This window comes from Aotus nancymaae, unplaced genomic scaffold, assembly GCF_030222135.1.
Source record: "Aotus nancymaae isolate 86718 unplaced genomic scaffold, 86718_ANA_hifiasm-v0.15.2.pri h1tg000058l, whole genome shotgun sequence".
Taxonomy (NCBI): Eukaryota; Metazoa; Chordata; class Mammalia; order Primates; family Aotidae; genus Aotus; species Aotus nancymaae.
In genome coordinates this window covers 33785405-33798222 of record NW_026988472.1, presented here as the reverse complement: position 1 = coordinate 33798222, position 12818 = coordinate 33785405, and the positions used below count along the sequence as shown (strand labels likewise).

The following is a 12818-nucleotide window of genomic DNA, read 5'->3' as shown; positions in this document are numbered from 1 at the left end:
GTCAACAACACCCACCATCCACCCACCCATCCTGAAACCCACCCCACCTCCGTGGCCCAGGACCCCCAGCTCCTGCTGACACACAACCAAGGAGAGCCGAGATGCGCGTGGAAAGTACCGCGGCGGAGTCCTTAACCTTTGCAGGAAATCCGGTTCCCTTTGAGGATCGGATTCAAACCAGGGGCCTCTGCCATGAAAACGCGTGTGCAGATAATCCCAGGAGATGCCTGGACTCTGGAGCCCACCCTTGACTCCCGGGACGTGGGGGTGGGGGCTTCTACTGTCCCCTCAGCGCCTGTATAGAACATTCACACTTCGTTTTGTTAAACATATAATTTTTTTATTTTGAGCGTGACACTTCTCCACTAGATAGCAAGGAAAAGTGATAACAATTACACATTACACAAAAGTACTGTACCATTGCCTTTATCTTGAAGGTTTCGGAAGCCTCTACAGTTAATAAGTTAAATAAAGGGCTTGAGTACATAAATATTTGTCTAGGAACCCTACCGTATCTACAACACAGTAAGAATCTACAGGAGGACAAACTTTTACCATACCACGCTGAGTGCAATTGCGTTATAACATTTCAAATATACAAAGCTCTGTTCTTTTTTTTTTTTTTTTAATAACAATGGTATGTACAGAATCAATAATCACAGTTTGGTGACTTCAACAGTCCATATTCTAGCAGAGTATTTCCCTTTGGTTTGATATAAAAACCTTGGTTGGTGTATGATAAAGAAGAGAACAAGAACAAGACGCCCCTTTGCTTTAAGTGCACTGTTAGCTATCTTACAGGCTCGCGTTCGCTTCCCGGGCCCTGGCTTCACGCTGGGGCCCACGCTGGGGAGATCAACTTCGAGCGCCAAAATGCTATTAAAGAAAAAAAAAAGCTAAGTGGGGTGTCAGGAGGAAGAAAGGTTGGGTTTTTTAAAATTTTTACTTCAGTATCAGGCGTCTAGGGGAAAAAACCTCCCCGATATTTTCAGGAAAGTAAGAACGGGAGAGAGTGGACGTTGGAGTTGGAGCGAGGTTGGCAGTGGCAGGGGAAGGGGCAGGGGCAGGGGGACAGCCAGCCGAGGAGGTGCCACGTCCCGGAGCGCCGTGGGCTGCCTTGCCCATGTCCAGACTGCTGCGAAGGCGGCTGTGCTCTCTCAGTGCCGTCTCGGGAGTGTGCTGGTCCTCTGTTTCCATTTGGTCTTGAGTGGTGCTGAGTGAGGTGACCTTTAGGGGCGCGCGCAGGGCGCAGGGGTGGAGGGCAGCCTTTAGCACACCTCCTTGCCCGTGCTGGTGCCCGGCAGGATGTTGAGCTGCGTGAGCTGCGCCGCGTGCTCCTTGGCCTTGAGCCTCAGCGCGGCTATGCTAGAGGCGCGTCTGTCTGCGGCCGCCGTGGCCGGGTCGGCCAGAGCGCCCGATGCCACTGCGCCCTCCACGGCGGGTGTGGGCTGTCTCAGGAGCGCGGCCGCGGTCGACGCGCTGGTCAGAGGGGCCATGGTGGAAAAGAGCCTGCGGGGAGAGCAAACAGCGCAGTCATGGCCTAGGGAGCTGGGCGCGGCGCCTGGGGCAGCGTCTCAGCCGCTTGTCGCTGTGGCATCCGAGGGGCGCGGTACCCAGGAGACCCAGGTGGACCGCGGCGGGGGAGTGGGCAGGGGACACGGGCGGAGGCTGGAGCCCGCAGAGAGGGCTTTCCCAGGGCAGGGAACCGAGGAGGTGGGGCGGGGTGGAGAAGACCGAGTCCAGATATTCCCCGAGGGGCCAGGCCGGGGTCCACAGGCGGGCGTGCAGACCCCAAGGCCCACGGCCCAGTGCGTGGATTCGGTGGTTTCGCTTAAGTGGACAGTGTATTCCAAGGCCAGGGGCTGCAATGATACTATCTTCCAGAAGAGAATGCGGAGAGAGGAAAGGAGAGCAAAAGGAGAAGGGAAGGTGGACGGTGGGAGGGGGGAGAAAAAAAAGACGGAGAAGGTGGGATTCCAGCTGCCCAGACCCATGCGGCAGGCTCTTAAGTCTCCCTCGGGCTCCTTGGCCCGGGACTTTCTGCACCCTGGAGAAACAGGCCTAGCTCGCCGGCCTTCCGGGCCACCCGCGCCGCCACAGCCGCCTTTCTGCGTGGGGCTCAGCGACCCGCGTCCAGCAGGTGCCCGCGGGGTGGGGTTGAAAGGCGACTGCCTTTTGATTTCCGCTCGATGGGCGGGAGTCACCTGCCAGCAGCTCCACGTCCCAGCGCGGCGATACTCTTCCCCCCCGCCCCCCGCCCCCGCTGTCTTCCCTGCGCCCCTGTGGCCTCTGGCCTCAGGGAGCCCCCGACTCATGACACTGGCGCGCGGTGCAAGGCGATGCCCAAGCCTGGGACCCGCGCCAGCGCCACCGCCTCCCCGCAGCGCCGGGATTACTCCGCGTGACGCTTCTACCCCATGCTCGCAGCACTGGGACCTGTAGCTGTGGCCGGAGACGCCCGTGTCCACCGGACGCCACCTCCACGCCCACGCCTTGGAGTGCCCGCGGGCTTTCCAGACCGCCTCCCTGAGGGCTCTGGCTCCACGCCCGCGGGGCCAATTCGGGATTTCCAGGGTTAGAAATGAGCCCACTTGGGCTCACGGAGCACCACCTCCTTCTCCCAAGCCCACTGCTCACTCCTCGCACCACCCCAGCCCAGATCCTCTTCCAGCCTCTCCGAATCTCGCAACTCGGTATTCCAGCCACAGTTCGCCTGGGTTTACAAGTCACTTGTCAGAGGGAAAAAGTGGAGGGAGGGGAGACACAGAACTTTAAAATTTTTATCAGAAAGAAATGATAAAGTGTGACCCGGAGGTGGCGTGGCATGCCCTGGTTCCATCAGGTAAACTGAGTCACTAACTGCTTCAGTGCACTCGCTGTTTATTTTATTGGTTTGTTACAAGAAACTGAATTTACTCCGAGTCTTAATTTTCTGTAAGATTATTTTTGTTAAGCAGCTGCGCAGTTGGATGAATCTATTATTTCTTTGTTCTCCCAAAGAGTGATCACTGAAACTGCATCCACTTTGATTTTCACTGCGCTCTCTAACGCAATACATCCCTCCTTTGTTTCTTTGTCTGTGTGATTATACAGACTTTTTATTTTCTCATTCGATGTTCACTTAAAGAAAAGGAGTTATACGATGAACTGTTTCTTTTATTTCGTTGTCTTGTACTGCCGTGTAGATCGGGCCTTGCACATATGGGGGTGTCGTTGGCAGCAGGTCACTTGAGTGACAAGGAAGATGGAGTCTGGGGCAGAAGAAAGAATTCTGTGCACCCAGAGGGCCTGGTGGCTCCAGGGCTCCCATGGGGATCAGGGCTGTGTCCCTCAGGCTGCCAGGTTTGGGGGCATGAGGAAGAACTTTTGCAAAACTTGAAAAGTCATCCCTGCTCTCTAGCCTACACCTGTACGTATTTGCTCGAATAACTACCTATGTATGGTAGGAGTGGTTCCGGCCTTCAAATGGTACTTTTACAGCTTTCATTCCCGGTTGTCACGGTTGTCGGTACTGTCACTGCCTTCCCCTTTCCCGTTCAGTGTTCAGTTCCAAGTCAATCCCTTCAAGACCTAATTTTTTTTTTTTTTGGAGGCGCAATTATAGAGTATTTTCTTTGGCTACAGTCTCTGAGGTTAGGCCAAAGAATAAGATGTGTGTAGCCCTGTTTTACTTCTGCCTCCTCCCTGCCCCCAGCCTCTGTGTGTGTGAGAGACAGACAGGCAGACAGACAGACAGACAGACTTCCGAAGCCGCGCGTTACCTTCCGAACGCGGGGCTGATGAAAGCCGGGTGTCGGAACACTGCAGCTCCGAGGAAAGTGCTCAGGCCCAGCGGCGCCCCGCTGGGCGGCAGGCTGGCCGAGCCCGGAGGCGGAGGTAGGCTCGGGAAGGCGGCGGCGGCGGCGGCAGCGGCGGCAGTCCAGGCAGAGTCGAGCGCCGGGTGGTGCGGGGGGAAGGGGCTGGCGTCCAGGTAGGGGCTGAGCGGGTGGGTGGCGGAGAGCGGCCCGGGGAAGGGCAGCCCCGGGGGGTGGGTCTGCGCGCCCGCCTTCTCCCGCTTGCGCCACTTGGCTCGACGGTTCTGGAACCAGACCTGCAAGGCAGAGAGCGCCCAGGGTTTGCGCAGCTCGGCCCGGTGGGCACACCGAGCCTGTACCCGCCCCTTCCCTCGGCGGGCTGCGGGGGGCCCCCTTCCTTTCTACCGCGGCCAGCGCCCATCTGCCCCTTTTAGGCCTCAGGTTGTTTTCGGATACTTTTGGGGCCAAATGAGCAATGAATAGGAGCCGCAACTTCAAGCCAGCAGGAAACGCAGAACAAGCAAACGCTTTCTGCCGGCATTCCAACTGGGCCAGCTTTCCAAGTTTAAGGAAAGTGGTTCAGTGTGTTTAGAGTTGGGGAAACCAAAGTTTAGACGTCTGTGCTGACACTTGCTTCCTAGGATCTTCAGGCAGGTCACTTAAACCTCTCTGAACCTCAGTTTTTGAATCTGTAAAATGGGGATAATAAAACTTCACTCATAATGCTGTTATGAGGACTGGGTAAAATAAAGCAAGCGAAAGCATCCATTCAACGGTGACTCCAGGGAATGGGCAGCCACCAAGAGATGACGGACATGCTGGTTTTACTGCATATCGGCTATTTTCACCTATTTCAGATTTACGCAAGCGCTGGCAAAATTCTTGCTCTGTATGGAAGAGGGAAGTGGAGAGACAGTTCATTTATTCTTCCCAGAAATATTTACTGAACACCTAACAGCACTATGCTGAGTTCTGGGGTTCAGGGAGGGACGAGAGGGAGGGAAGAAATGCTCGCGTTAATTAGCAAGCATACGTTTCAGGGGGTCAGTTCTCTATGAAATGAAATTGGGGTACACAGCCTGCTCTTGGCAGGGGCTCCCCGCAGGACCCAGTTCTATGCAGGAAAGCATGACTACATGGATGAAGTAGGCGGCAATACCCGGGCGCAAAGAAATCAGAGGGCAGGTATAGACTTTTCACATCTTCAGCGCTAACAAGTCTTTTATTTCCTTTTGGAGATGTGGTTTAAATCCATTATTTAAATAAGATAGTTCTAGGCTTGGAGGAGGTTTTCAGCCTGAGGTATTTTCCTAATTGCTAATAGAAGGCAGTTTTAATAGAGACCTTTACCTGAAACATGGCAGCTACCATCATCTAAAAATAAACCCCGGGAGCACGAAATTATTTTTATGTGACCTGCTCATCACACCCACAGCTGAGAAGATATGCTCCTTCTCCCCTGAAGGCATTAATATTTTTAGGGCTGGATTTATAACTGCACGCAAGTCTGAAAATTAAGAATGAACTCCAGGACTATACAAAGTTATATTCAAATATAACGTAAATTATCCCAGAGGAATATGTTTTAAAATGTGGACGATATCTATATATTTCAAATCTACACACTGGGGCTTGTTGTTACCAGCACTAGCATCTAAGCTTGGTTTGACTTCTAGACAGCCCTCCAGGGCAAGAAAAATCAAGAATCCAAATCGGTCGATTACTTCCAATTCTGCCAAAAGGGGGCCCATCCACACCATTCTGCAGCCTTCAAATAATCTATTTGTGAATTTCAGAAACACTTCAGTGTGGAAACCCAGAGGCTTGAAAAAGTAAGACTGTAGATGGGACCGGGCTGGGTGGGCAGCTTTTGTGTATCCAAATCTGTCTAGACGAGAATATCCACCAGTCCTTGATTGCAGTGAAAGAAGGGGACTGGGGGCAGTGGACTCAGAATGTCCTCAAAGGACGTGGAAACCTTTTTACAGACAGACCGTCTCTCCCGGCTCAATTGCAATTATCAAGATGTCCCCCTGCAATTCCTCATTATTGAATTAATACCTCTGAGGCCCCCCAAAGGTAAACGAAAGGACTCTAATAATTCATATTCACTTAATTACATCTTCTCCAGTGAATAGGGGGAGAGGAGAAAGGGAGGGGGCGCTCTCTTTCTTTTTAAAAGTTATTTAACTTTCCCACGACTCGTTCCCCTGAGCTGAAAATACGGAGTTGCTGTCACATCTCTGTTTGACAATGGAGAAATGTGTCAACAGAAAGGAGGGGACAGGCCTCATCATTAGCCCTCTAATGCAAGAAGCTGTTGTGTATTAAATGAGCCATATGGAATTTATTGTGCTTTATCAGCGCTTGATTTTGACTGTAAAGTGATTCACTCAGCTCCTAACCCGGGGACATCTGTTTTCTGTTGGCCATCGGGGCTGCTCAGTGTTGATCGTCTCTTTGGTTATGAGGCCTGGGTTCGGAAATGCACTCTGGTATGGGGCTGCAAACACCTTTAATAGCATTGCACTCACTCCCTATTAGATCAATGTGGGCTCATTGCTATAAAAAATGGGAAATCAAATAGCATTAGCCAGCTCCTTGTGCGGGGCGGAGGGGAAATCAAACAGCATTTTGCCTTCAAATGGCCCTGTTTGTTCTAGCACTAAGTGGGCTTTTATGAAGCCCGATTGGAGACTTAATCGCAGCCAAATACCTGCTTGGAGCTGAGCGGATTTGTCTAACAACCAAATCCATGCTCCATCCCATTATTTCAATCAGGAGAAGTAGCTTGGTGGATTGTTTCCTATAGGGTCTTTGGGGCTAGGGCTCCTCAACTGCAGTCTCAGGGACTCTAAAGCCCTTGTTCCGATCCTGGACTCCTTCCTTGGGCTCCCAAACCCAGAAACCTCCCCCTTCCATCTCCCAGGTCTTAAGTTTTAAATATCTGTGTGTGTGTGAGAGTGCTTGGGTCTACTTTTCTGATTCTGCTTCTCTTGGTTTTGTGAAGGGGATGTCAACCCTTCCACCCAGCAACCCATCTCTCTCTCCCCCCGCCCCCAGCCCTCCTCCCTCCCTCTTCCCTCTCTGTTGTGCTTCTCACCTGGACTCGGGCCTCGGTCAAGTCCAGCCTCATGGCCAGTTCCTCCCTATAAGAAAGCAACACACAGACAGGAGGTCACTGCAGGCCCCAGCAATGCCCTCAGCCATCCCCTCCTCCGTGGCAGGCCTACTCCACTAGTCTCCCTGGCTGCCTGCTCCCCACCCCTAAACATATGTGTATCGCCATTCCATCACCCCTGGAGTGCCTATTTGACTGAAAATGCAAAAACATGAAGCACATTGCCAGATATAGGATATTATCTATTAAATCATGCTATATTCATGTGTGACAAGGGTGGCTTCTTGAGTCTCTAAGTCTACAAACCTGGGTACACAGGTTCTCTGTCACTCTCTTAAGCCACAGTTAGAACACACACACACACACACACACACACACACTGCTTATACCCTGTTTTGTCCTAATATTAAGTGGGACAGGAACTCAGCACTCAATTAAGAAAATATTTTTCTGTCCTCTTGGTTTCAGTCTATCTTCTTTTTTTTAAAAAAAATTTCTCTTCCCTCCTTCCTCTTTCTCTTTCCAGCTCTGCCGTTCCCTCCATCTCTCTCTCCCCCCACCTTCCTCCCTCTGTCATCCCCTTGGGTCACACTCCCCTTTACTCTGCAGATATGTTAAGCTTGTTAAAAGTTCAGTGGGGTAATTTTTCGATTAAACAAAATTCCGCGCAACTCCTGACTCCAGTGCCCACTACAAACCCTGCCCATCTCAGGGGAAGTCAATTTAACTGAAATCCTACCCCGTCATTGCAGTTATTACTGCGACAATTAAGGCAAATAGGAAACCATTAAGATGCTGTAAAACGGCTTACGACCTGTTTACGGAAAATATGAGCGCGCCGAGAATAATTGGCCCTCCGCTCGCTAATATGAAAGCAGGGGCTGCCGAAGCTGGGAACCCGGAGATGCCCTGCCGGTAGCCCCTAGTCCACACCTGAAACTTCAGCACCAGAGGAAAACCGTCTCCATAAGTGCCCTCCATTGCCCCCTGCTACAGTGAGCGCCAGCAAATCTAAAGCGGCACTCCAGGCTGGCTCTGGGGCCGGAGCCAAGGGGCTCAAACCCCTGGGTTAGAAGGAGATGGGGGTGGGGCAGAGGAGCTGCCCCTCCTCAGGCACTTCGATCCTCCCCGCCCCTAAGCCCGCCAGAAAGTAAAAAAGGGCGGACCTGGATGCCAACTGGCACCAGCTCAGTTTCTTCTTTGGAAATACACACGTTATGATAAACGCAAACGCTGGTCGGCCAATTCACTATTTCATAACACACGTCGGTTTTTAAATGTAGTTCCTTTCTTAAAGATAAGGAAAGGGCTGGGTGACACAGGTGAAGACCAAGCGTAGCCCAAGGGATGACCAGGTTTGAGTGCCTTTGCCCGGTATTAAATCTGCTCTTTTCTGTTTCTGGTTAGGAGAGAGTTAGGCAATTGCCAGGCCAACTACATTTTGGAGTTAGCTCGGCCTCCGGAGCCCTAAGCAGCGATTTCTCCTCTGGTTCAAAGGGGCGGGCAGCATTCCCCTTCTAAAATGCACATTGAAAAGCTGCGCACGTCTCCTTCGAAGGAACTGCCCGCGCTTGACAAGACCCGCGCCAGGCAGGCCAGGCAGTCACCGATCCCTTTCTCCCCCTCACTGGGGAACATTTGCCCTAACCCTGGCTCCTCGCCTGAGCTGAGAACTTGGCCTCGGGGTGGGAGAGAAGGACCCCTAGCCGGGCCGGCGCCCCAGGTGGTCGGCTGAATAAGCTGCGGCCCAGGACCCAGTCATCCCACACACCCATGTTTCTCAGAGAAACTCAGGCAAGTGGGAGATGGAGCGTGACCAGGCCGAACACCCGGCTTGGACACTGATCCAAAGAGAAAATTCCCCCAACTGCTTCGTTTACTGCCTGCCAGGCTTGCAGCAATCACTGTCCACCCGGTAAACCCGTTTACATTAAACGCACGGTGGGTTTAATGTATGTGTCGGGAGAGGACAGAGAGTAAAAGGGGAGATTCTGGCTGGGGCCCCTCAGGTGTTCAGACACCAAACACTGCGCAGCTCCGACTTCCTTTGGTTATTTCAGGAGTCCTGAAACGACAGAACTCGGATCTTTTTAAAGGCCTTCTCCGCTGGCACGGGCTCCAGCTTCACTGCAAACAGCGTAACTGATACCCACCAGGCTCCTGGGGCACCAGGCGGGGGTGGTGAGCGCACAGCACAGCAACCAAAAATAGCCCCTGCTTTGCTATGGCCGCGCGACCTCGGACAGCGCTTCTCGAGCCTCGCAGGGGACCTGGCCGGGCCGCAGCGCCCGAGGCTGTGTCTGTGCGCTCAGCAGTGCGCGCATCTCCAAAGTGGTGCGTTCCTGCGCTCTTTGGAGAGGTTGTTTCTTTTCCTCTCTCTAACTAAAACTTGTAATTTGAAAACATTCAACTGCAACGACCTTGGGAAGGAGAGAAACCATTCCAGCCTAAACCTAAAGCCTGAAGCGGGAGTAGGGGGAGTGGGTGGTTTGGGTGAGCAAGGGTGGGTGTGTTGGGAGGGCCCTCCTCCGCAGAGTCCAGGAGCCAAGTGCCCGCCCCAAGGCCTGGTTCCTGCCCGCCGTCCCTCCCTGGGGCCCTCGTGCGCCCTCCACCGCTGCGGCCGCGACCACCACCCTACGCGCATACCTGGTGAAGACGTCCGGGTAGTGCGTCTTCTGGAAGGCCCGCTCCAGTTCCTCCAGCTGGTAGCTGGTGAACGTGGTGCGGTAGCGCCTCTGTTTGCGTTTCAGCAGCCCCTCCTCCGAGTCGCTGCCCGCAGACAGGCACACGCTGTCCTCGCCGTCCTTGCCCTCAGCGTCTTCCGGGTGCAGCAGCAGCTCTTCCTTGGGTGACAGCTCCCCGCCCTCGGTGGCCACTGCAGCGGCAGCTGCTGCGGCCACGGCGCCAGTGGCGGCCACAGCGCAGCGCCGGGGCTCCTTGAGCAGCGCGTGGGCGTCGTCCTCCAGCAGCTCCTCCTCGTCGTCCTCCAACAGCTCTTCTTCCTCGTCCTCATCCTCTTCGTCCTCCAGCAGTTCTTCCTCGTCGTCCTCGGGGCCGGTGCCGCCACCCGCAGCCGGGGCGCTGCCCGGGCCACCGGCCGCGCTGAGACGCTCCTCCGGGTGTGTGACGCCCCCCGGGCCGCCCAGCTCGTCCAGCGCGGGCGGTGGCGGCACGAAGGGCGCCCCGTTCTCGCGGTACGACTTGCTGCGGCTGATGCTCACCTGCGGCGCCTGGCTTATCTTGAGTGTGTCCCAGGCTGCGGCGGCCGCGGCTGCAGCAGCTGCGGCAGCCCCTGCGCCGTCCGGCCGTTCCCCGGGCCGCGCGGTTGGCGGTGGCGGCGGAGGGGCCTCCCCCCGTCCCGCCGTGGCCGTGGCGGCCGCCGCCGCCGCTGCCGCCGCCGCCGCCGCCGCCGCTGCCGCACCCTGGAGGAGGCGGCCCCCGCCCGGGCCGTACAGGCGCCGCAGCTTGGGCGGCAGGTGCAGCTCGGCCTCGAACGGGGCGCCGCTGCCCTTGGGGGAGCCTGCGGGCAAGGGAGAGCGATCAGCCAGCCGGCCGGCCAGGGAGTCCCCTCCAGGGCCGCTGCCCGGGGCCGCCCACAGTCGCTCCCACCGTGCCTAGGCCTAGGTTTGCGGGGTCCGCGCACCACCAGACTTCGACGCCTTGGCGTCTTTCTCCACGTTTATTGGTCTTTCTTTTTCTTTCTTTCTCTCCCGTTCTCTGGCTTCCTTATTTTTCCCCTTCCCTCTCCCTTTTTTCCTTTCCCTCTCTCACTCCCCCCCTTTATTTCCTATCTTCCTTCACTTACCTATTCCTTTTGCCCCTCTCTTCCTTCCTTGTAATTTTTCTCTCCTCTTTTTTTCTTTCTCCCCATCCCTTCTTTTCTTCATCTCTCTTTCTCCTCCTCTCCCCTTTTCTTTCTCTTTTCGCAGGCTTCCTCTCCCCCCTCTCCTTTCTTCTTTACTCCTTTCTCTTTCTTTCCCCTTTCCTACCTCTCTTGCTTTTATTTCCCTTCCCATTTTGGGGCAGAGGAAAATCCGAAAACATTCTACAACTTAAAAAAAAATTCACCACTATCCTGAAAACTTTGCGCACGACCTCTGCCCGCTGCTCCACCATGAGGGCAAGGGCTGGCAAGAGGGGTGCAGCCCTGAGGACCACCGCTGCGGGAGGGGAAGCGGCCCTGTGGCCCCAAGTGCAGGCTGCACCCCAACAGCCCACAGCGGGAGAGGGTGGGGGGGGGTCTTCTTGCACAAAAAGGCAAAGAAAAATCATCCTGGCCAGAATGTTCTGGGAAAGGCCTGGGGCAGGGAGGGAGTAGGAGTGCAGGAGGCACAGGCCTCTCCTTCCTTTTGAGGAAGCTCCTGGCATAGGTGCCACTGCAGGCTAAAAACAGAAAAGAAAAACTCAATTTTATTTAAACGGCCCCTTCTCAACCGTCTGCTCCTGCCGTCCAAATGGCGCTGTGGCTGGACCGCTGGTTTGCGGATTTTAAAAGAAACCAACGGTTCTTCCCTTTCCCTGCGACACCTCTGCAGCAAGCTCAAGGCGAAACTTGAGGGTAACAGGTTCGGGGCAAAAGGACAGTTATTCTGGAAATTGTAATTTCAGAAAAATAAAATCTTTTAAACAGCTCGACTCTATTTTTAAAAATAAAATAGCAGAGAAAAAATTAGCACCCAGAAGTCACACATTTCATACATTTTAAATACATTAAGGAGAATTTGGAGAATCCCAGGAAGATGTTTTCTGCAAAGCTTGGGTTTAAAAGGTCACAAGTAATCTACAATTTAAAAATAAAACCGAAACACTGCATGTACAGAAATCTTCCAAAGAGGAAAGGCCAAGGCTCACTCAGCCTGGAGACCCCGATTCAACAGCTTTTGGGCTTCTTGTCTTCATCAAGTTGTTGCTAAAAGGGTCCAGCAGCCATCTACTGTTTCTGACCTGTCGCCCCTCTTCAGAGCACACCAAGGCCACCAAAAGGGGCATTTAAATGACCTAACGATCAATACCGAAAACCTAAAGGCTCCCGAAGCGAAAACGGGCCTTTTTCTGGAAGCAGGGAGGGAGGGAGGGAGAGACAGCCCCTGGCGAGATGTTTAATGCTGTTTGAGGCAGCAGGCCTCAGAGTTATGCCCTCTCCTTCCTTCCTCTCCAAATTGACAATCCCAGGCCCCTGGACCCCGAAAATCAAACATCCAAATCAGCCCCTAACGCCCTTAATAAGTGCCTGACGGGCGCATCCTTACCTTGCACGGCCTTTTCCTGCTCGGCGCGGCTGGTCAGCGGAGCGGGCAAGCTCTGCGCGGCTCCCAGCAGCCGCATTTTGCACGGGCTCCTCCGGCCCAGGATGCTGTCGATGCAGTAGGAGGAGAGCAAAGTTGGAGATTTACTTTTGCACTCGGGCCTCTCGGAGCAGCCCTCCTCCTGGTACTGATTGCTCATGGCTGGGGCTTTTTCACAGGGCGCAGAGAGCGGATCGCGGGCTGCCTCTCCCGGAGGGTGGGATGGATGGGTGCGTGTTGGGAGTGGGGTTAGATAGCTGGTTATAACGGATATTATTGCGATCTTTGTGTCTCTCCGCCTCACTCGGTTGCCGGCTGCCGGCTCCCGCCCTGCCCGCGGCCCGAGCTCGCCCTCTCCGCGCTCAGGACAAGCGGTAACAAGTGTAGTGAGCAGCGGGCGATGAGCTCTGGAGTCTCTCTCCTCCACGTGCTGAGAGGCGCCCTGTGATTGGCTCTCGCCAGAGGCCGGGCTGCGTCGGGCTGTGAGCGCAGCGCAAAGCCTGGACTGGATTCCAGAGGGGCAGGCGGGGGTGGGGGCAGCGGGCACGCACCAGAGCCAATTTTCCTTTGCTTTCTTTCTTCCTTTAAACTAACAACTTTCGTAAGTCCGCCATCCTC

General features: G+C 54.5%; 1 protein-coding gene across 1 annotated transcript; it reads right to left on the bottom strand.

Moving 5' to 3' along the window:
• Positions 1-318: 318 nt before the first annotated feature.
• On the bottom strand, positions 319-12588 carry ARX (aristaless related homeobox). The gene is made up of 5 exons (XM_021670475.2): positions 12165-12588; positions 9562-10435; positions 6898-6943; positions 3762-4090; positions 319-1509 (listed from the first exon to the last, which is right to left on the bottom strand). The coding sequence occupies exons 1-5, from the start codon at positions 12358-12360 to the stop codon at positions 1269-1271; spliced, it is 1686 nt and encodes a 561-aa protein (XP_021526150.2). The 5' UTR covers positions 12361-12588; the 3' UTR covers positions 319-1268.
• Between the last annotated feature and the right edge of the window lie 230 nt (positions 12589-12818).

What these genes read in the sequence shown, in the direction of transcription:
- ARX (XM_021670475.2), bottom strand. Translation starts at nt 12,360, where the DNA reads ATGAGCAATCAGTACCAGGAGGAGGGCTGCTCCGAGAGGCCCGAGTGC. An exon ending in GCAGGAAAAGGCCGTGCAAG is followed by an intron (nt 10,436 to 12,164) that starts GTAAGGATGCGC and finishes CCTTGCCCGCAG; the next exon opens with GCTCCCCCAAGGGCAGCGGC. An exon ending in ATCAGCCCCGCGTTCGGAAG is followed by an intron (nt 1,510 to 3,761) that starts GTAACGCGCGGC and finishes CTCTCCCCGCAG; the next exon opens with GCTCTTTTCCACCATGGCCC.